The 25,838-nt window shown below is 37.8% G+C and overlaps 1 protein-coding gene across 1 annotated transcript in view; it reads left to right on the forward strand.

The window, feature by feature from the left end:
• Positions 1–429: 429 nt before the first annotated feature.
• Positions 430–25,838, forward strand: part of LOC135208845 (uncharacterized) — a 201,065-nt gene continuing 175,656 nt past the window's right edge. The window contains exon 1 of the mRNA XM_064241420.1: positions 430–1,739. Within this exon, the coding sequence (XP_064097490.1) occupies positions 1,533–1,739 (207 nt within the window). The 5' untranslated portion in view covers positions 430–1,532. The remainder of the gene's footprint in view (positions 1,740–25,838) is intronic.

The raw sequence follows: 25,838 nt of genomic DNA on the forward strand, positions 1-25,838 counted from the left end.
ACCGGTCGTCGGTAACACGATCAATCACTAGCTACGTTTCCCTTTCATTGACATCTTCCATCTACCCAGGCCGATGGGCCTGGAAGCCTGGAAAACAAAGCGGTTGCAAATGTGATGGAAACATGACGAAGGTCTTCTTTTGTCCGGATATCATTTACGATCAACCGTCGTCAGTCACGGTCAACTTACGCGATTAACATCGCCTTTACCTATCTGGCTTCGTCGAGACGATCAGGTGATGAACCAGTCATCCGTAATTCGTCTTAATAAACGACATAGTACAGTGCTAATCAAAATACAGGGTGCCTGTGTTTGTGAAATCGTGCGGCTGGCAGCGCCCCGAGGAGGGGACTTGCCCTTCCAGGGAGGAGCAGCAGCCAGGCAGCTGACTGGGAAAGACTGTAGTCGTCACTGGTCCAAGGAGGAAAGTGTTCGTTGTCTTGTAGTATGTCCCGTCGCTGTGTCTGAATGTCTTGCCAGCGTGTCTGTGTTCCGTTCAAATCCACAAAGCCCTGTCCACCTGTCATTTTCTCACCTGTATAAAACTGCAGTTTCTCACCGCGTGTCTAGTGATACTGTCATTATCCCACAAAAGAGAAAGGCTGGTTCCAATCACGCTTGCTTGCTTTGACCAAGCAGCTCATTTGCCTTCGGAGCCGACGATCATGTGTATTTGTTATCAATCGACTGCGTTGGATGACAACTAAGTACGTTTATTCTAGCTACGTTAAACTCTCAACGACTGTCATCCGAGAAACATCATTTCGATCCCGCCAAACCTTGCCGCCTTCAGCATTCCAGAAAGGGTTGCGTCATAGGATCTGGGGTTACGTTTTCCCGGCTGCCGTAAGGAATTGCAAGTAACCCTGCTGCTCAGTACTATACCGGTGCGGCAATCGCTTGCTTCAGATGCATTTTACTGGCTCCTACGGTCAATAAGTTCCATTGTGATGTGTCACTTACGCCAGGGCGAACCAAGGAGGGTCCAGCGCTGCCATCTGACCCCAAGCAAAGAGAGATGAAACTCAAATATTGTTAGTATAGTTTACCCCCATTTAGCTGTAGTACTCAGCAGGCTGCCTGTTGCTTTGTCAGCCTTGCCGGCAACGTAAAATTTTGCGATCCGCTCTTCGTCATAACGTAACTTTTTGTGTTTTTCCCGACTTGACAAAAATAACAGATACGTCGTCAGCCACAGGGTCTTTTCAACAAATCCTACATCCGCCCGAACCAAAATTTCGTTGTTATTTGTCAATTCAATGCGGAGTGATGACCATACACGTTAATCTTGATCTAGAAGTTGCCGACATGGAGAGAGATGTGCAACGCTTTAGTTAGACAGTCCAAGGACTAAGGACCAGCGACCCTGGAAGAGCACGTAACAGAACAAGAGTGGGAGAAAGTTATGCAAAAAACATTGACGAAACGAAGCCTCTAAGGGAACAAGGAATTGGGAGAAACTGACGAAAACGGAGAGCAACCACTCGCATTCTAACCGAGAACGAACAGCAACTTCAAAAACTCTGACAAAGATGGCCTCTCAAGGAGCACACCCTGCCTGCCTCTTCCTGGCCCTCACTCTGCTGGTGACGGCGGCGGCGACGGTGATCCTATGCACTGCCATCCTCACCAACCACTGGGAGCTCATCAGCTTCGACAGGGAAGCCGTGGAGGCCATTGCTGCCAAGTTCAACGATACCCACACCCTCGAGTGGCTGTGGGACGGGAAGGTCGGAAAGGTGAGACGGACAAAATAAAACCATTGATTTTTCAGGAAATCGTCTGTAAGTAAGTGAAGGTTATTATTTGGGTTATTAAAGTGCGTGTAAACACACAGACTTACACCACACACACATATATCTACACATATACATATTTATATATACTACATACATATATAACTGAATCACGAAGGTTTGGAACGTGATAGATGCATAAATAAAGGTATAAGCCACGAAGGAAAGTGAAAAACTGGAGTAGCTACTCCAGTGTTTCACATTTCCTATGTATATATACATATTTATATATATATATATATATATATATATATATATATATATATTATATATATATACATATACATTTATATATATATATATATATATATATATATATATATATATATATATATATACACACACACACACACACACACACACACATATATATATATATATATATATATATATATATATATATATATATATATATATATATATATATGCGTGTATGTGTCTAGTACTTGTACAAGTTTTACTTCTTCCTGTATTCACATTTTGTATACGTTTGTCACTACAAAGCCTGAGATACAAATGAAGAAAGAAGCATGTACAGTACATGGGTGTAGACATCATGTTGTTTATCAAACCATGAACGTTCAGAAAATGTTGACGTGGACAGAGAGCACGAGAATTTGATGTGACATCATCTTCAGACATTTCTATTATTTTATATATGACCATCTGAATATTTAACACTGACATCCACACAGGTTAGACGTCTCCCAACATCACCAGAGAGAATGAGATCAGTGATTTATCGAGATAGGGCCAAATTCCAGGTACTGATGCAATTCGTTGCTGTAATGATGTTGACGCTGTAAACACGTTTGGTTCGTTGGTGTCAGGAGCTGCAACTGGTCCATTAGTTTTTTTTTTTTTTTTTTTTTTTTTTCTAGGAGGGAGGGTTATTCTCATACCTCTATTTAAACATGCATATCTGCTATTTTCTTTCTCTGTCAGGGAAAGTAGCGGTCAAAAACGAAAGGATAAGGGGAGAGCACTAAGCCATGCATTATAGACTATTAAGCATACCGAAGGTCAATATTTTTGCTTTTTTATTCTCATGCCACTAAATGAATATGCATATCTCCTATTTTCTTCCTCTTTCAGGGAAAATAGCGGTCAAGAAAACAAAACGGAGACTATACTCTGTTTTTTTCCATCTGTCCATCCGCCTGTGATGTTTGCATATGGTAACACTGCGTCCCGGGCTTTAGATAGTTACATTCAACAATGATAATAATATCCTATTTCAAATATTAACGGTGTAATTCGCATACAGTAAATTATTAAAACACTTTTCAGTTGCAAATGTACACCCAGATATCCTTTTATTTACCTAAAACTTACACATAGCGTAATTATTTAAAGCCCGGGACGCAGTGTTACCATGCGAAAACACCACAGGCGGATGGACAGATGGAAAAAAAACAGAGTATAGTAAGCCATGCATTATAGACTATCAAACATACCAAAGCTTAGCTATTGGTACAGGTTTTAGGAAGTTCAAACATTGAGAATTCCACCTCTTTGGCGTTTTGCATCGGTTGGCGTCATGAGGTCACTAAACAAGTGACGGAAAGCTGACGGTAAAAAACATTCTAATTCTTTTATGACGAATATATTGTAAGGCTTAATCCCCAAAGGCACTGACTGAACTGTCTATTACAGTATGTAAAGTAGTATGAATAAGTATGAACTGCTAACGTAGAGCAGAGTGATACTTTATGCATTGGCTCCATAATATCGAAGAGAAACGAGTATTCGGTTTTTAATATTCTATCCTATGTGATAGAAACTAAATATGAACTGTTCCGCCTAAACAAAGATTTCATGTATTACGGCGCATATGCATTTTACCCTTTGTCAAAAAGAAGAACAGAATATTAACTTCTTCTTTTTTTTACCGTATTCAACTTTGACGAGTAGTACAACAATAGCCTTTATGTAACCCGAGTTCAAGGGCTATTATCGGAAAATCAATCGACTTCTCAAAAGGCGAACTGAAAGCAATTGCAAGCAGTCTTTTGCAACACTGTCCCTGAACTGTGCTCGCACGCCACTGGCGAAGTGCGTATGAAACAAAAATGAGTTTTATTCTTTTACGGGAAGTAATCGCGTTCATTTACAAAAACGACGCCTTGTCTCTCTTTTGTTTTTTGGCTTTTGAAATGTTTCTGGTAAATTTCATGACAAAATATTCAATATTATTCCACTCAAAAATAGCTTCATAGTGCAACGTATTTCCCTACATAATATATTCTATTATTCACTGATTATTATGAAAATTATTATAAATCTGCAAAGGCTCTCGTCAAATATCTCAGCCAAATAACGGAGCTAAAACTGGTCTTATAAAGCAAGAACCAAAGAAAAGGTTGTTATCATCGTCCTTCTATAACTTGAACAACTGAAACCAAGAATTAAAAGATTCTTTGTCAACAACTTCAACTAAAACACGAGAAGTAATACCAATCATTCGAGGACCCGATATCATTTAATAATGAAAAACATATTTCAGTAACCTGCAGAAACCAATTATAATAATACGATGTCCGAACGCTTGAGAATGATTATTTGGTATGTGAGAGGCAGGGGAAATGTAGCATAGCATATTTTATAAATTCCCCTTCCCTGTTGGCATGTCTATTTGCATAATTATATAAACGAGACAACAATGGAGATATATGTTACACACACACACACACACACACACACACACACACATATATATATATATATATATATATATATATATATATATATATATTATATGAAATTGATATTAAATGCATGTCTTATAAATTGTACATATATGCATCCACTTGATTACGTAAACAATATATCAGATCACATCACACATATGCAGTCACACACACATATAAATATATATATATATTATATATATATATATATATATATATATATATATATATATATATATATATATATATATTGCGTAAGGATATGAGTCTAACCAGATATGAAGTTTGCGTGCTGGCATTTAGAGAACTTAAGTGGAGTAATGGGAATTCTATCAGAAATCGATCACACAGCTACAGGTGAACCATCGAATTATTTAATTATTATTTATAATTATTACTTTATTTTTTTTTTACCAAGCAGCACTTTCTGGTAGACAAAGGAGACTTGGAACTCGTTGAACTATAACGCCGTATTAAAAAAAAAAAACTTGCACGAGCGCAGTTATGCGGAGTTTCACATTGATCGCGTCTAATGATCGCTGTCGTTTTTGCGTTGACCTCGAATTCCGATGGGAAGTATGCCCAATTCACTACAAGCTAATTTCACTCAAAGTTCACAGCTGACGCCCGGAATAGTAGCTGCTGACTTTTTAACACCCTTGGCGTTAGTCCAGGAGTTTTTTTTTTTAATGAAACATTCTCGCGTTTTCCCGTGAGCATAATTTTCTCACAATTTTGGAATTTAAACTGAAATATAGCTTCGCTTATTTGTCCATTCCGTTTAATTGCGTCGCATTTAAGATCTTGTGATGAAAACCGATATATTAATAATATCCCATACCCCCAAGATTAACATGAGGAAATTCGTCTAGATGCCGAGGTTCAATAATGCCTAAGCATCAAATTCATCGTCGTCATATTCATAGCAAGAGCATCCGGTAACCGCAAACCTCCGCCACATGAACAATCAACAACCCCTTTTTCCCCTCTTTCCTCCCTAACGGGGGCGATCTTAGCTAAAAAGGGTCCCTTCTCCTGATCTCACCTAAAACCCGTATCATTTGTTGCCATCCCGAAAAGACGAACAAACAGACAAGCTACAAACACGACACACAAGCAAACAAACAGACAAAAAACGAACAGAACGAAAAAAACGACACCTCATAGGAGATTCATTGTGGAGATTCCGAACTCGAGAGTCGATTGGTTCCTGTAGCTCTTTCGTGCTTCTGCGCTGTATCTAATAACTCCTTTGTGCCTCCTAGTATTTATTTTCTTTTCATAAATTTTTCTATGTCTTTAAATTCTCCGATACTCCTTGTCGAGCAAAGCGCCTCAGCGGCGTGGTTGGTATGGTATTAGCGTCCCACCTCGGTGGTCGCGTGTTCGATTCTCGGCCATTCCATTGAGGAGTGAGAGATGTGTATTTCTGGTGATAGAATTTCACTCTCGACGTGGTTCGGAAGTCACGTAAAGCCGTTGGTCCCGTTGCTGAATAACCACTGGTTCCATGCAACGGTAAAAGCACCATACAAACAAAACAAACCGTGTCGAGCAAATATTAAATGAAAAAAAAAAAATAAATTAAAATAAATTTGTAAAAATTCCACAATTAAATAAAGATGTACAAAGAACTTTCTTTGTAGAGTGAACATCACATGAGAGGAAATTCAAATTTTCAATACACAAGGAGTTCAGGAACATTAAATCATCCGCTAATTGTTGGAGAGAGAGAGAGACTTAAACTAATTGTTGAAGAGAGATTTAAAGCTAATTGTTGGAGAGAGAGAGAGACTTAAACTAATTGTTGAAGAGAGATTTAAAGCTAATTGTTGGAAAGAGAGAGACTTAAAGCTAATTGTTGGAGAGAGAGAGAGAGAGAAAGAGAGAGCTAATTGTTGGAGGGAGAGAAAGAGAGACTTAAAAGAAGTTCCTCTCATGCTTTGCTTTCGTCCTCAGAGCCATATAACTGCAGTGTCAATGAGAACACGATCATTTAGGAGTGCTCTCTCTCTCTCTCTCTCTCTCTCTCTCTCTCTCTCTCTCTCTCTCTCCGTCTGTCTTCCGTCGAAAAATTTTATGGGTCGGAAATTGAACTCCTAAAGAAAGCATCTCTGAGGAGGTTCCTGACACTAATTGTTTTAGACCCTCTTGTCTAATGGGAGAACAAGGCTCCAACCCGAAATTGGTCAAAAGTCTGATGATGTGGCCCAGTTCTTCTGTCGGGGTGGGATCCCGGAAGACTGGAGCCAAGGCTGAGGTGTTTTTTTTTCTGGATACGTAGGAACGTGACGATGTCTCTCTCTCTCTCTCTCTCTCTCTCTCTCTCTCTCTCTCTCTTTGGTGTGCCTGTATATATATATTATTATATATTATTATAATAATATAATATATATATATATATATAGTTAATATTATATATATATATATCTATATATTAATATATAGTATATATATAATATAATATATATATAATATAATTATATATATATAATTTCAACGATATGGTGCGGGATTAGTTGACAGGAGGTACTAGAATACTCTCATTGAAATATAAGACCCGAAACTTTATCCTAAGAAGGAAAACTTGACATAAGGAGCCAGTGAGCCATAATTTAATGCGCTATCCCAAACGCCTAGAGCACTTTTAGTGAGCCGGAGTTAAAATCCCAGCTAGAAACGCCCAACATTAAACAAGTGAGCCACGGTTTAATTCTCAGAGGGAAACTGCTCCACGTCAAATAAGTGAGCCGCAGTTTAAAATCCTAGACGCTTTAGAGTGGAGAAAGGAGCCACAGGAATTTGAATCCTAGAAGGAGACGCTTGACATGGAACCAAGGAGCCACAGTTTAATTCCTAGAAGGAGATGCCTTACATTGAACCAAGGAGTCACGGTTTAATTCCTAGAAGGAGATGCCTTACAGTGAACTAAGGAGCCACAGTTTAATTCACGTTAGGAATCATCTTACACCGAGGTCGTGAACCCCCAGTTTAATTCCCGGTGGGGAACTCCTAGCAACTGGGCCAGAGAGTCAAAACTTAAAGTCTAGTGCGGGAACTCCTTGTGAGCCAGTTTGACTGTCAGTGAAACTCCTGGCAATGAGCCAGTGAGCCAAAGGTAAATTTTCAGTGGGAATTCCTTACAAAGAGCCAGTGAGACACATCTCCGTTCCTATAAGTTACGGAACACTTGATCTCATATGGTAAAATTTCTATTAACTGGGCAGTATGCAAAGTATAGAACTTCTAAGTTTTATTCAATTCTTTGTGGATGTGTTGCGTTTATCGTTGATATTTTTGTTTTCCTTATTCGTCGTTTGTATTTTATATATTTCCTTTAGACTCGTGTATGTGAAACATACGCTAACACAATTAAAAGTCGAAAAAATATCTTCGTCTACCTTTATCTAGTATTATCAATTTTCAAAAAATTATAAAATAAATGAATAAAAAAAATATTGAAAAAATAAATGCCTGACGATTCAGTCGTCTATACAAATACCTTCCCCTTTATTTCCTTACATTTTCCTCTCTTTCCCGTAACTCAATTTCAGTCCAGTTTGGCGACTGTTTCATCTCTCCGAAAAACTTGATTACGTTAACTGTCTCCGTGAAAGAACTCCGTAGTCTTTATAGTCTATTCAGAAAAATAATAATGATAATAATAAAATTCTTCTGCTATAGTTTTTCCCTTCATTAATTCAGGAACTAGATGTTTGGTTTCCTTTTATTTTTCCAGCAACGCTCTTTCTCCCTTTAATTCATCTGGAAAATCTTCATAACAATCAAACAGATGATCTTTGTATCCCTCTCATATCCTGTCAACTGGATTCATATGTCACCGACGCTCATGCCTGCCATGTCGCCAAAGTTTTTTTTTTTTGTTTCCTCCTCTCCCTCTCTCTCTCTCTCTCTCCTCTTTTCTCGCTCTTCCTCCTTTTTCCTTGGCTAGTACCCTTCATCCTCTTTCATAGTCCCCAGAAAATCACTTTTCTTTGACCTTATCTACGCTATTTCACCCGCGATCTTTAGTCTACTTATCGTTGCACGAAATGGAACTATTTTTTACTGTTATCCTCATTAGCTGTGATATTATTAAACAAGTACAAAATTCGCCGACAATCGAGATTTCTGTACACCGAATAATCAAGTCACCACGGCCCGGTGGTGGCCTGGCCTGTATCGTTGCCAGCCGCACGATTATGGCTACCTTTAACTTTAAATAAAATCAAAACTACTGAGGCCAGAGGGTTGTAATTTGGTATGTTTGGTGATTGGAGGTTGGATGATCAAAATACCAATTTGCAGCCCTCTAGCCTTCGTAGTTTTTTTAGCATCCAAGGGCGGACAGACAAAACCAGCACAATAGTTTTCTTTTCAGAAAACTAAAAATGCCTCTTCTTTGTTTATGTTATATCACTCACAATCTTCATTTCCTTAATGATTGATTTTCCTTTATTATTAACCTTTAACCTACACTCTCTTCCATAATCCACAAAAACTCATCTTTCATTTTTTCTCTCCAACGATCTGTCTTCGTTTGATCCCTCCACCCTCGCCTTCTGCTCCCCCACCCAAAAATAATTCTAAAAAACCCATATCCTTTGTCATATCACTTTGAAATAAAACGTCCTCTTGTCGCAAGAAAAACAAATCATGTATGTTTTCCTCTTTTAACTTTCTTTTCATAAATGTTCTTTGTTTGTCGACTGATCAAAACATTCCTTTGATGTCTTTGTTACATTTTGTTAGAAATCATCAGTTTTCTTTTCATTCTTTTTCTGTTTAATCTCCGTAAATCACTGTTCATTTTATGGGTTTTTTTCACGAGACTCTTAATTGCATTGTTATTTCACCTGGCCGAATTCCTGTTGTATCTTATTTTTTTTTATATAAATAAAAAAAGCATAGGGATATACGTACCTTTCAACCCAACCTGACTTCCCCTTGTCTTACAGGTGCATAGTCGTGGTGTCTCAGTGCGCATGCCCAACTTTGAAGGACTCTGCTGGCCTTATTCGACTCCGTTTAACATGAAAGATATTCTTTTTTATCCATTTACCAAATAAATACATAAATAAATAAATAAATGAATAAATAAATAAATAATCTGCAAAATTTTTCTTCTGCAGCTTCATTGATCACTATTTTTCTCTCTTTTCCAAGAATTTTTTTCACTTGCTTATTTCACTCTTTTCCATTTCTGCCAGATGACTTTTCGTAGAAACACGTTATGCAACCGAAAGGCGATATCGTCAGTCCTCTTGTTATTTTATAGATAAAACGCGAGCGCTCTTGAACGCGATATTACAAAGAACAAGTAAAAAAAAAAATGCGCCGAAGTTTCTTCTGCGCAATCGAGTTTTCTGTACAGCGTATAAATTTAGGTCCACATCTTGCGCTCATAGCCGATTTACAATTATTACTGAAAATTTCTTTTATGAGATATAATGTTTTATTATATTAATTTTTTTTGTGGGGGGTGGGCGTTTGTATGCGAACATCCAGGAATAAGGTACACACACATACGTATATATGTGTATACGAGTATGCACACACATACATTATATAATTGTATGTATGTATGTGTGCGCATTCGAGTATAGACAGACGATTTTCCCAATTTCTTTGCTGGATGAAGATCATCTCTTTAATCGATCCCGTCTTGTTATCTGATAAGGCTGGAATATGATTTCCCTCTGAAAATCGTATTTACTTCTCCCGGATACTCGACGAGAGGATTTTGGAACGGGAATATGTTTGCCATTAAAGTCGCACCACAAGAAAGAGAGAGAGAGAGAGAGAGCATTTCGCCGGCAAACTAAGGCATAAAAATCAGAGTGAAGATTAAGATAAGGAAAATAAGATGAAATAACTATTACTAATACTATAACAGAGAGAGAGAGAGAGCATTTCGCTGGCAAACTAAGGCATAAAAATCAGAGTGAAGATTAAGATAAGGAAAATAAAGTAAAGTGACTATTAGTAATACAATAACACACACACACACACACACAGAATGATTTGAGCAGTAATGTGGAGGAACCAGAATGAAATTAAGACATCATTCATAATAAAATAACTGATATTAATACAATATCATAACAGAAAAAAGGGGAGAGAGAGAGAGAGAGTTTTACAGCTAGCGAATAACGTAAATTTTCCCTCAAGGATATAATGGTTAAGAGTCCTCCCATATTATACCGGAAGGGAGGGAAAGATCTCATTCTTGAAAGAATAAACGTCTTAGAAAATAGAGGAAAAAACAGAAGCGATGAGAAAATTCCAAATCCTGATGGAAGATGGATTACAACAATTACCGAAACGAGAATTAGGTCATTTCAAATTAATTTTGTTAATGTTATGGCCATCATTACTTTTTTTTATCAGTCTTTACTGGCTCACAGTTCTTTTATTGCTTTCATATTTATAAAACCTATGTAAGGGAATACTGCTTTCTTCACACCTCTGCTTAATTGAAATTATGTTGTCCATACCATAAAAAAAGAGGGGGGGGGGGGTTTTTTTGTTAACTTGTTGGAATTTTCTTTTTTTTTTTTAACTTTATTTTTGACAAAATCACTGTAGATGAGACATGATTCTCACTTGTGGACTGGTTTCACTGTACTTGCCGGGTTCCGTCAGTGCTTGGAGAATCAATACTTCAGTTGAAAATAAATTGATTTTTGCTTCGTCTGATTTGTCCTTCATAAGATTTTCCGAACACGTGTACCCAAACATGTGCACATGTATCCGGTAAACGTGGAAAAATATGTATGTTTGCCTATCTATCTTCGCATTCACGAATGTGCTTCACTTTGTCATAATATAATTGCGTTTATGTTGTATGTATATATGTACTATCTGTGTATATAAGTGTGACCGTTGTATACGTAATTCATTTACGCGCATATGTAGTTGTATTTCACAAGTCCTTGAAATGACTGCTCTTGTAGATTGCAGACGCTTTCCAGTCAGGTCACCAGACTCTCATATCCGATTCTAAAAAAGAAAAAAAAAGTTTTCTGAAAAATTGCAGACGCTTTTAATTCAGGATGCCAGACTCTCTCATATCCAATTCTAAAAAAAAAGAAAAGAAAAAAATAAAAGCATTCCGTAAATTTGCAGATGATTTCAATTCAAGTTACCAGGGTCTCATATCCGATTCTTCAAAAATAATAATAATAAAAAGATTCTGAAATATTGCAGGCGCTTTCAGTTCAGGATACCAGACTACATATACGATTCTCATATATATATATATATATATATATATATATATATATATATATATATATATATATATATATATATATATATAAAAAAAAAATCGAAAAATTGCTGATGCTTTCAATTCAGGATACCAGACTCTCATAACCGATTCTCACAGATCTGGGACGAGGCGAAACACGGCAACTGAAGAAATTAGGAGGAATTAGCATACGTCATTAATCTTCTTGAGAAGGAAGCTCGGACGGTTCTCGCGCTGTTATTAACCGTCATGAGCAAGTGTGTGATTGTTTGTTCCCTTGTCAAACTCTTACCTCCTTGCTTGTTGTTTTTCCTTCATTTGTCTGCTGTTGTGTGTCTGTTGGTTTGTTACTGTGGTGGTGAATAATAATAATAATATAATAATAATAATAATAATAATACATAATAATAATAATAATAATAATAATAATAAGTACTGCAGAAGATGGGTACCAACTCAAGAAAAGAGGCAACAGAATTAACCATCTGATGTTCATGGACGACATCAAGCTGTATGGTAAGAGCATCAAAGAAATAGATACCCTAATCCAGACTGTACGGATTGTATCTGGGGACATCAGGATGGAGTTTGGAATAGAAAAATGTGCCTTAGTCAACATACAAAAGGGGAAAGTAACAAGGACTGAAGGGATAAAGCTACCAGATGGGAACAACATCAAACACATAGATGAAACGGGATACAAATACCTGGGAATAATGGAAGGAGGGGATATAAAACACCAAGAGATGAAGGACACGATCAGGAAAGAATATATGCAGAGACTCAAGGCGATACTCAAGTCAAAACTCAACGGCGGAAATATGATAAAAGCCATAAACACATGGGCAGTGCCAGTAATCAGATACAGCGCAGGAATAGTGGAATGGACGAAGGCAGAACTTCGCAGCATAGACCAGGAAACATATGACAATACACAAAGCACTACACACAAGAGCAAATCCGGACAGACTATACTTAACACGAAAGGAAGAAGGGAGGGGACTACTAAGCATAGAGAACTGCGTCAACATCGAGAACAGAGCACTGGGGCAATATATGAAGACCAGTGAAGACGAATGGCTCAAGAGTGCATGGGAAGGACTGATAAAAGTAGACGAAGACCCACAAATATACAGAGATAGGAGAAAGACAAGCAGAACAGAGGACTGGCATAACAAACCAATGCACGGACAATTCATGAGACAGACTAAGGAACTAGCGAGCGATGGCACGTGGCAATGGCTACGGAGGGGAGAGCTCAAGAAGGAAACTGAAGGAATGATAACAGCGGCACAAGATCAGGCCCTAAGAAGCAGCTATGTCTAAAGAACGATAGATGGAAATAACATCTCTCCCATATGTAGGAAGTGCAATACGAAAAATGAAACCATAAACCACATAGCAAGCGAATGTCCGGCACTTGCACAGAACCAGTACAAAAAGAGGCATGAATCAGTAGCAAAAGCCCTCCACTGGAGCCTGTGCAAGAAACACCAACTACCTGGTATGAACACCAACCTGAAGGAGTGATAGAAAACGATCAGGCAAAGATCCTCTGGGACTATGGTATCAGAACAGATAGGGTGATATGTGCAAATAGACCAGACAAAATCAAGAAGAAAGTATCACTCACTGATGTCGCAATACCATGGGACACCAGAGTTGAAGAGAAAGAAATGGAAAAAATGGATAAGTATCAAGACCTGAATATAGAAATAAGAAGGATATGGGATATGCCATTGGAAATTGTACCCATAATCATAGGAACACTAGGCACGATCCCAAGATCCCTGAAAAGGAATCTGGAAAAACTAGAGGCTGAAGTAGCTCCAGGGCTCATGCAGAAGAGTGTGATCCTAGAAACGGCGCACATAGTAAGAAAAGTGATGGACTCCTAAGGAGGCAGGATGCATCCCGGAACCCCACACTGTAAATACCACCCTGTCGAATTAGAAGACTGTGATAGAGCAAAAAAAAAAAAAAAAAAAAAAAAAAATTATAATAATAATGGAAATCTTTCAGTGCCTGGTTGTATACAAGGACAGTATGAAGAAAAAACAAGAAAAATAATAGGTTGTATAAAATAATAATAATAATAATAATAATAATAAAATAATAATAATAATAATAATAATAATAAAATAATAACAATAACCCGGAACCCCACACTATAAATACCACCCAGTCATATTGGAGGACTGTGATAGAGAAAAAAAAAAAAAAAAACAAAAAAAAAAAAAAAAAAAAAAAAAAAAAAAAAATAATATAATGATAATAATATTCTTCTCTATTTTGCGAATAGCGGCTTTTTCCGTGCTATTTAAACAGGCTAGTAGAGCGCCTACAGAGGTCATGGTAAAAATGCAGGGTCAAAATAGGTGTATATATTTGAATTTACAGATAAACTATGATACCATAGTCATCAAAGTCATTAACGATTTTCTCTCTCTCTCTCTCTCTCTCTCTCTCTCTCTCTCTCTCTCTCTCTCTCTCCCCTCTCTCTCTCTCTCTCTCTCTTTCTTAAAGCGAGTTTTCGTCTGGAGCTGCCAGACATCCTCGGGCTGGGAAGCTGAGGGTGGACTGATCTTGGTGCGGTGTCCGTCCTCGTTATATCTGTGGTTGACAGATATATCTGTCAACCACAGATATAACAAGCAATTTCAGTGCCGGGTTATATACAAGTACAGTATGAAGGAAAAAAGGAGAAAAATAATGTGGTTATATAAAAAAGAATAGAAAAATAATGATAATAAAAATAACAGCAGTTTCCTGTATCTCAGCCAAGGGTTATATACTAAAACAATTGACATAAGTATGTGGTGGTGGTGTAACGCAATTATGTCGATGAAGCAGTGAGTTGCACATCAAGTTATAACAATACGAACGTTACTATTAACGCCGGTAAGATGCAATCTTATGACAATATCTATCGAGAATGAGGATGGGGTTATAGTAGATTCACATCAACCGTGCATCTGATGTCTAGACCAGTCCCTTACGACGCTCCTGATTGGCTGTTGATAAGCCAATCACAGGGCTAGAAACTCTCATTCTCTCTCTCGAGAGTTCACATAGGCAGGATGTATGTTCCACCGCTCCTGAGGGATACGTCTTTCAAGCATATCCCTGAGGAGAGGTGGAGCATACATCCTGCCTATGTGAACTCTCTCGAGAGACTGAGAGTTTCCAGCCCCGTGATTGGCTTATCAACAGCCAATCAGGAGCGTCGTAAGGGACTGGTCTAGACATCAAATGCAGGGTTGATGTGAATCTACCATAGCAATTCCATGATATAATCCTTCGAGAATGAAAGAGTCATAAGTAATCATTAAAATAGTCTGTATCGAGAACATGAGAGTCATTCTCAATCATTTGATAATGTGCACCAGGATGAGAAATGAACATAAATGAGATTAAAATCGCATTATAATTTAAATGAGAAGCGAAAAAGGTTTGCAGCAATCATATGGACGTGGGTCATTAGTGCGCCATTGTTCTTGATAATGTGCATGCTTAGGGAATACGCGGGAAAGGTCATGAGATTACACTGCAAATTGAGGGGAGGGGGAAAAGATGGGAGCAAAGAAGAAAGGAGTGGATTAATACACGAACACACACACACATATAAATATACGTTTGTGTGCGTATTCACCCTTTCACCACTGAGTTATGGATGAGCTTCATGTGTAGAAAGCTTCCCAACACAAGCATTTCCGAATTGTTTATGTATATATATATAACCCACTAATCAAAACTAAACAAGTGGCAACTCTTACCTTTCAGTTGCTGGCCGTCTCTCTCTGCAAGCAATATCAAACTAGGCTAATGAATTCACGTAAATACGAAAATATGCTATTTATTTCCCAAACTAGATGAAGATACTATGGAACAAAGTGACTAAATAATGTCATTTTAAGAACTAAGTCTGACCCACAAAAGAACTGTAAATTATCATTCTACTCTCCTGAATTAGACTAAGTAATCAACTCCAAACTTCCAAATTGTTAACCACTACATTTCAATAGTCAAGTTTTTAGAGAATCCCGTCTCTAGAATAATGACATGGGACCTATCTGAAACAAAGAGACATATCCATTATATTTCCCATCACACAATTAATTAACTAATGTTAAATAAATGTATACACATCACACTTCTCTCTTTTCAAAGGCAACTGTTCCTAAGTCTTTTAAATGTGCCATACCTCTCCGATGGGTTTCTTCCAACACCTGGTGTTCTCTGAACCGTCTTATACCTTTCCCCCGGAGTGTGTGGCTTTTCTCCACTAAGTATCGGGTGATTGCACCCATCATTACAAGCACAAACGCACATAGTTATCAGCCACACCTTAGAGCCCCATAGCAACTGGCTGTACAGGCATCGGCCTCACAAACGCACACTCAACAATTCCTTCTTCGAGGAAGGCTGTCGCTAGGTTCTTTCTGTCTTCAAGCCAAGAAAACCTGACGCACCACGATTCCCTGACACATTTAATTTCTTCTTTAATATATATTATATATATATATATGTATATATATATATATATATATATATATATATATATATATATATATATATATATACATACCTACATACGTATATAAGTAAGTGGATACCACAGGAAAATGATACGCCAGAAATCTGCCTATCATTTTCCTGTTGTATTCGCTTATTTAAGGAAGTCACGTGCATCTACTGTGATTTTTTATATATATATATATATATATTATATATATATATATATAATATATATATATATATATATATATGTGTGTGTGTGTGTGTGTGTGTGTATGTGTGTGTGTGTGTACGTAAATAAAACCTAAACCTGATTTTGCACAACAAAAATTAATCTTAACCATAAACAATGGATGAAATAACAAAGGTGCTCGAGATAGTGTGATCGAGTGTCCCCTAAAGAAGAGGGAATCTTGAAAATTCAGGTCATGGGAGGCCACGGTACAAAGAATGTGGCATAAGTCTATGGTACAGCCGTCAGTAAGGCATCAAAATATGGCACCCGAGATAACTCGGCGTGTAGAAATACAGTGGCAAGTGAAAGTCCAATAAACAAAGCAAACCGTAATTGAAAAGAGGGAAAACTGAAGCCCCGGAATATGAATGCTAATGGTAAACATTGGGTTAATGTGCATTACGGAAACGAGTTTAATTAAGCAACCGGGCGATATTTCAGAATGAAGAACATGAGTGGTATACCGGCGCTCGTATGGGTAATGTGGGTCATAAATGAGAATGTAACTAAGGATGCACATAATGTGAACGAGGACATGAAATTGCCTTGCGTATGAATATAAATATAATAATGACACGTACGGTAATGAGCACTGAGAATTCGCTTGATCAATCATTTCTTCGTTTTAAGCGGAACGCCGAGAGAAGAGAAGAGAAAGAGAGAGAGAGGGAGAGACCTGCGTCACTGGCTGAACGTAAAAACTTGCATTTCATGTCTCAGTGACTGCATGAATGTTTAATGAAACGGATATATGTTATAATTATTTGGCGAAGGTTTTCACTCTACGAATAACGATCGTATAATGGAAAGGCAAAAGAATGTGGAAATTAGACAGGGAATGCGCGCTTATTCCCGAAGAGCTAGCGGATTACTGCGCATGCGTTCTATTGCGCCGCGCAAGAGCTGTGTGGTTATTTGCACAAGTTTTAGCGTCACTCACGAGCTGTTTCTTTGCAATTATAACCAAGTTATTCTTGCGTAAGGGATATATACGTTAAGAGTATATGCTTTCTCTAGTCAAGGTATACAAGATCCCCGGTTCTTTTGCAAGACTTATGTGGTCATGAAGTAAGAGTGGTGTAGCTATAGTAGAAAAAGTTGCATAGCTACGGTGTTTGAGGCTTGTTCTTGGATTAAGAATTTTATTTGTAGCAATAGTAGTCTGAACAGCAAGGGTTTCGTGGTTGTCTTCTAGGAGCTATTTGGTTAGTGAATAATAGCTGTTGTTATGACACGGAAGCCATGGGCTAACTGCGCAAGGGCTATTTACCATGGTGTACTTTGTATATCGTTATGGAATCGGCGTACGGTAAAGATAGCATATGAGTAATTTGGTTATGGAGTAAAGGACTCGCGGTTATGTTCTACTGTAAGGGATTTGGGCTTTGCGCAGGAGCCATAGTGTTACACAAGAGGCATACCAAATTGGGTATAGGAGGGGATACCCATGCCCCCACACCCCCAATCCATTCGTTTGGAAAAATTCTCTCGAGACGCATCGGTTACAACTTCACCTTGACAATACAGCATCGTATCCGCTAACTATACTTTTTTTTTTTTTTTTTGTTTTTTTTTTTTTTTTCCATCTGTCCACCCGCCTGTGGTGTTTGCGTACGGTAACACTGCGTCCCGGGCTTAAGATAGTTACATTCAGCTTACATTCAACAATAATAACAATATCCTATTTCGAATATTAACGGTGTAATTCGCATACAGTAAATTATCATAACACTTTTCAGTTGCAAATGTACACCCAGATATCCTTTTATTTACCTAAAACTTACACATAGCGCAACTATCTAACTCCCGGGACGCAGTGTAACCATACGCAAACACCACGGGCGGGTGGACAGATGGAAAAGAACAGAGTATAATCAATCATTAGCGTCTTTATATTCATTACTTTTCAATGCAGTCCTTACGCACTCAGTACTCACTTTCACAACCGATCTAATCTCGTACGATCCTATTCTTGCACTTCTCATTGAACTTACGTTTGACACATTCTGAAAAAATACTCCCCGTTCGGAGAAACTTTTATTAAGCCTTGTTGCTTTAGCTACTACCTATCTTTCTCTCTTCACTGCCTTTCTCCTTTGACACTTTACCTTTCATATACCTTCCGCCTCTCATCCCTTAGTAGTCATTCATCCTCTCATCTGTATCTCTCTTCCTTCAACCTGACAGAAAGATCTCTTCCCGTCTTCTTCACTAAACCCTCATTTCCCTATCTTAACATGGACTTCAATTACTCGTCCTCTTTGTCCTAGGATACCAAGAAGCATTCCTCCCTACTTCAAAGGGCGCCGCCCTTGAATACCTGAATACCTCAAGCTTGCTATTTGCTCCTACGTAGCTCGTATCTCTTCAGTCTGGTCTTTCAGCTCCTAATTCGGAATTCTTAGTGTCACATTGAAACGACGATCCATTTTCCATTGGGCTCCAACTGATAAGTCGTCAGACATGTTTCCATGTAATAATAAATAATAATAATAATAATAATAATAATAATAATAATAATAATAATAATAATAATAATAATAATAGTAATAATAACACATAGTAAGAAAAGTGATGGACTCCTAAGGAGGCAGGATGCAACCCGGAACCCCACACTATAAATACCACCCAGTCGAATTGGAGGACTGTGATAGAGCAAAAAAAAAAAAAAATAATAATAATAATAATAATCAAATGGGTGATAACAACAATTGCTGCGTTGTCTCTGGGCTAAGCAGGTATGTTGTTTTTCCTCATTCGACGGTTGTTTCAATACTGCAAGGAATAATTGCATCTGTAGATTATACCTGACGTGCAATGAAATTTGAGATCGAAAGAAATTAAGGGACTTGCACCATATAGAGATAAAGACATTTGACACAGGCGATTTTCGCGCAAACAGTGCAGTAACAAATACGTATATCCTCTACTGGAAAATTCAGTTCCTTACCGTCTATTTTATTTTTTAAAGAGCACAGATGAGAACGAGAATGACAGAAAAAAAAAAACGTAAAAAAAACCGCTTTCTGTACAGCTCATAATGCTGTATGAAATTCTCAGCCATGGACCATGAAACTTTCAGCCGGCCGTGGTGGCCGGTGTTGTTGCGGTGCCAGACGCATGATCACGGCTAACTTTAACCTTAAATAAAATAAAGATCTACTGAGGCTAGAGGGCTGCAATTTGGTATGTTTGATGATTGGAGGGTGGATGATCAACATACCAATTTGCAGCCCTCTAGCCGGAGTAGTTAACAAGATCTGGGGCGGATAGAAAACGTGTTCCTAGACAGAAAACTAATAAGATTCCCTATACGCAGGAAACTGCAATTCAGTATACAGTTCGTATTTCAGTGTAACAAAAAAAATACAGAGATTTGAACTTGGCGTCTATTTTCAGTATACATTCTCTCTCTCTCATGCACTGATGTTTGCAAAAATATCAATTTATTCACTGCCTCCTTCGAGTTTATCTTGAAAGAAAGAAATGAATGACTCAGAATATCGATAAGCTTAGACGCTGAGAGAAGGCAAAATCCTCCTTTACCATTTCTCTTCTTCGTCTCTGTTTTTTTTTTTTTCATTGATTTTTAAAATTTTCTAATCAATCTTGGGTAACAAAAATGCACAGACCAACTTAGATACAGACACCATATGGAAATTTTCAAGGATATTCCTCGAGAAACGGGGAGTTTTCCGTAACTTTTCGAGGATAACCTTCTTCACAATGCACGGATTCTGTCGAACCGCGAGAGAATCTGTTATTAGACAAATGGACTTATCGGCGGACTGTGCGCGCGTGTGCGCACAGGGAGAGAGAAAGAGAGATCCCAGACACAGCATATTTTAATATTTATTGAAAAAGAGGCAAGGAGAGAGATAGAGAGAAATCTCCAACACACAGCATATTTTAATGATTACTGAATAATAATAATAATAATAATAATAATAATAATAATAATAATAATAATAATAATAATAATAATAATAATAATGGAAACAGAAGGAGTGCTAACTGTGGCACAGGACCAGGCCCTAAGAACCAGGTATGTCCAAAGAACGACAGATGGGAATAACATCTCACAAATATGCGGAAAGTATAATGGAAAAAACGAGACCATAAACCACATAGCAAGTGAATGTCCGGCACTTGCACAGAACCAGTACAAAAAGAGGCATGATTCAGTAGCAAAAGCCCTCCATTGGAGCCGACGCAAGAAACACCAGCTACCTTGCAGTAATAAGTGGCAGGAACACCAACCTGAAGGAGTGATAGAAAACGATCAAGCAAAGATCATCTAGGACTATGGTATCAGAACAGTCAATGGTCAAAGTCAAAGTCAAAGTCAAATTCTTTATTCCATTAAAAATGGCTATTACATAATTTTACTCTTTCTTGAGTAACACAGGTCCATTCATAGTTTTATAAAGAGTTTTTACATAATAAACAGTACTCATTATCACAGAACTTGCAACTAGTATACAGGTGGCAGATTGCAATACAATATCTCTGATATCAATAAAAACAGAAATGCAATAAAAATTTTCGACTCTATGCAACAGAAATGCAGTAAGATAAACAACATATAATGATATAGGACTAAAATGGAATACGATTCTTAAAACAATCAAGTGAAAACTTTCAAATCAGTAAAATAATAAATTAGCTAATTCTCATAAAAGATAAAGTAAACAGAGTTTACAACCAAAGATAAAATTTCACAACCTTTATTCGGTATAGAAGAGAATACTTCTAAAGTTCCTAAAACTTATGACAGTGAGGAGAACCTAAGGTTAAAAATGAAGAGTTTCTCCTTTTTGGAGTAAGTGTGTAATCAAATGAGATTTAAAAGAAGATATGGTTTCGCGTTGCTTGATATCAGCAGGCAGACGGTTCCAGAACACGGGACCACACACACCCAGACGCCTCGCTCCCGTATCGGTGAAAGTTCTCGGAACAGATAAGTGATCCTGGTGCTTCGTGTTAATGTTCTCAGTACGATTCTGGCCTACCGTTGGCAAGGAAAAGAGCCATTCTGGCAGAAGTTTATTTCTGATTTTGTAAATCAAGAGGCATATATCGTAAAAGTACTTCTGCTCCATTCGTAGCCAATTCAGTTTTTCAAATATTGGAGTAACATGGTCATGTTTTCGGGCACCTCCAACGGCGACCTTTGCGGCAAAATTTTGTATTTTCTTGACCCTTTCCAACTGGGTTTTATTGGTCGAACCCCAGACCCGCAAGCAGTAGTTCAGGACACTCAGTACCAACGACTGTACCACCATGACTCGACAGTCTGGCTCAAATCTATCACTCACTCTGTTAAGATATAACAGGATGCCTGTTACCTTTTTGCGTAGTTCGTCAATATGTGCATTAAAAGTCATGCTACAATCCATGAAAACTCCCAGGTTTTTAACAGATAGGGTGGTACGTGCCAATAGACCAAACGTGACGTTGATTGACAAAATCAAGAAGAAAGTATCATTCACCGAAGTCGCAATACCATGGGACACGAGAGTGAAAGAGAAAGAGAGAAAAGACTGATAAGTATCAAAACCTGAAAATAGAAACAAGAAGGATACGGGATATGCCAGTGGAAACTGTACCCATAATCATAGGAACACTTGGCACGATCCCAAGATAACCTGAAAAGGAACCTGGAAAAACTAAATGTCGAAGTAGTTCCAGGACTCATGCCGAAGAGTGTGCGACTAGAAACAGCACACAGTGAGAAAAGTGATGGACTCCAAAAGAGGCAGGATGCAACCCAGAGCCGCACACTATAAAAACCACCCAGTCGAATAGGATGACTGTAATAAAAAAAAAAAAAAAAAAACAAAAAAAAAAAAAAAAAAAAACTTATTCTGTATTTATTATATATTCTGCGTGGGTCTTGAAATGAAAACTGTCACGTTCTAAGACACCGAAAATTCCTCGCGCTGAAGGAATAGTTTGTCAATGAAAAATACAATGGTGAAATTAAAACTCACTAATTAGGAGGAAAGTTAGCTGGTGCGTGATAAAAGCAGCTGAAAGAAAAATATATAACAATGTTTCAAGTTGTAGCCGTGACCGCTGGAAAAGAGTGAGGTTCCTGATTCCCCGACAAGGAATGCTTTATAAATGAATAATATACATATATATATATATATATAACAATATATATAATGTATATTGATAATAAGATATATATATATATATAGATATCATATCTATATATATATATATATTATATATATATTATACTATAATATAGTATATATATGTATATAATGGAACATATATATATATGTGTGTGTGTGTGTGTGTGTGTGTGTGTACGTGTATGTGGTGTCTGAGCAGTGAAACAGCATCTAGTCATCTAGTAGTTATATGACTATGACGGTCGCAGCCAGGAAAGAAAATTACATGGAACCTGTAACTTTCTGAGGCCCGGAAAGGTAACATCTACCCGAGCGAACTCTGTAAAGTCACAGGTTTTTGCATAAAAGGTCATTTTGCTTGCATTCGAAAATGTCGAGTATCATCAAGTTTGCTCCACATGAATGTGATAAAGTTTTGCTCCACATGAGTGTGAACACATTCTCATTGAAAATGAGCCTTGGCTCATTAAATAGGTCAACAGAGGCAGCTGTCTCTCACACCGCTCTCAATCTTCCCTTCGGCTCCTCAGGTCACTGACCTGACTTCGCCGAAAACAAAAAAAAACCTCACCTTCTTCTCCAATCACTCAGTTCATACCCCCCATACCCCTTCCTTCCCCCCCCCCCACCTCCTCCATCTTCATCCCCAACCCCTCACAACTGAAGGCACAAAACAAGAAAGGCTTCATTAGAATCCATGTCACACAAGCCTCGTCTTTTCTTTTTCTCTCGACGTCGTCGTCTTAGCAGTAGTAGTAGTAGGGTGCCAATACGGGATGTATAACAGCTCCTTTTTGTTTCCTTTTGATTAAGGCTACATCGAGTATCCGGCCTCTTTGTTATCAAGAATAATGGTGCTTGGTTGGGACGACGACAGGAGACAAAATGAGAAGAGACTCTCTCTCTCTCTCTCTCTCTCTCTCTCTCTCTCTCTCTCTCTCTCTCTCTCAATGAGTCTGCCTGTCGCTATTCCGCCGTGGATGACGCTCATAGATGAGACGCTTTTTAGAAAGCTGTGTCTATGTGGAAGTTCGATTTCTTTTTAGAGACACCTCACACGACTCGTTAAATATATAATAGAGGTATCACAGCTGGTTCTTTCTAACTTACAAAATCTATTTTACATCCTCCAGCCTTTCTGACTTACAAAATATCTCCAGCCTTTCTGACTTACAAAATATAAGTGCCTTTATTTCCTTCACACTTTTGCGTTTCCATGTTCCTTATCTCCAAATCTGAATATTACTTACGATGCTAAAAGTGACCACAGCAGCATCAGCAACTAAGAATATGACCAGGAAGAACTCTCCGCAACAGTATTGTAACAGGATGAAACACTTCAGACACTGGATAATGCGACGATAGCATGGCACCTCAAAAAAAAAAAAAATGCTTTAACGGACCTTACGAAAGATGGTCAAAGTCTTTCACGACGATGGTCTACATTGCAATAACCGTCGTTGGGAAAAATTAAACCACCAGAAGGAAAACAGTATCCCAATAACCATCGTTGGGAAAAATTAAACCACCAGAAGGAAAACAGTATCCCAATAATGTTCTGATATATGTTCCATAACCACCATCATCATCATCTCTGAGGATATGGGAAAGCCCTGTGTGAAATGAATGGTTTCCTGCCAGCTTCAGACGACATATATTTGTAAGCTTGTGAAAAAGAAAGATGGTAGTTGAAAGTAACACGAAAAACTGTCAACATTTCAAAGTTTAAAAGTAGATTGCTGCTTAAGCAAAGAGTGGGTGTATGGTACGAGATCTGTTAACCTGTAAATTTTGAGTTACCTTAGTGTCCAGCTATCTATCTCACTGCGCTACATTACTTAAAATTCCGTTCCCGCTCAATGTTAAGGCTAGAAGTGTGAATGTGTGTTGTGACTGTACCTATGTATATACTTGCATCTTTCTCCATCTTTAATGTTTTGTTTATTTTGCTTATTTTCAGTGGCCAGTAAACATAAAACACGAAAATGTCTGAACTTGCGCCAGCTCAACATTTTACGTCTGAAAAGTAGGCGCTAATTCTCAGGAAAGGTTTATACAACGGAATGACGTAAATCCGCGCCGGGATGGAGCTACATTCAGCAAGTCAGATTTCGTGGTAAAAATCTTTGCAAAAGACTTTAAGGCCAAAACAGGGAGGGAATCAATATTGGAGCAAGCGCTCTTTCAAAAGACACTAAGTAAAAAGTATGTCCAGTGATTGAAAGCGTTTCATCAGGAGACATCTATATTAAATAGCTCGCGACAGAAGTTGAATTTCTGTTACTTTTATTCGTGACCTAAAAATCGTTTTTCCGTGATGCTTTTATGCGATTTAAAGAAAAAATAAGTTCATGATGAAAATAATATATATACTGGGAAGGGACTGAAAGCAAAAAGCATACAAGGATATAACACGACGAAATTACCTCAAGTAGAAGGAAGAGGCAAGTTTATATAAATTTCTCAAAGTAACTTTGCGGACAATTAGAGGGGAATGGGCGACAAAAACAAAGGCGCGCTAAAAACGAACCAATTGTTCAAATTTAAGAAACTTCGAGAGACTTAATGACCTACATCTGCTGAAACTGTACCATATTGTGTATTACCTGGACAAGGACCTAGAATAGCAAGTTGGACACTTTTGTTGTCGTTACAGAAAACGTGAAACAATAATTTGTGGTTTTACTGACCCTTCTTTCTTTTCAAGAGAAGTCACACATGCATCTGAAATTAAAGAAAAAGTATTTGGACTAAGTATTACAATTTTGAGTATTTGTACATGTGAAAATTAGTGTACTTGCACTTGGGCCAAAAGTACTTGGAAAATCAAGTAATTTTAAGTACTTTTCATGTACAGTACAGTAATAATAATGCTCTTACATTAGCATGAAAAATTAAATAATTATTACTGCTTTTAGTACGACTAAGCAGATTATAATAGGATATTTGACTTCAATTAGTGTAAAAAAAAAAAGTAAGTAATGCCTAGTCACAAAGACCACCAGTAGACCTACAAAGAAGCTGACAAAAGGGGCAAGAAAGGGTGATAAATTTGATATGAGTAATGATCGCCTCTGCAACAGAATCCAAGAATATGGACAACGGATGGATGATATAATAAGGAAAATAGGAGAGCAAGAGAGGTTGGAAATATCACCTTTGGGACGAGACGACGGACGAGTTAGAGAACACGAATACCCA

Source organism: Macrobrachium nipponense, chromosome 35, assembly GCF_015104395.2.
Source record: "Macrobrachium nipponense isolate FS-2020 chromosome 35, ASM1510439v2, whole genome shotgun sequence".
Classification (NCBI taxonomy): domain Eukaryota; kingdom Metazoa; phylum Arthropoda; class Malacostraca; order Decapoda; family Palaemonidae; genus Macrobrachium; species Macrobrachium nipponense.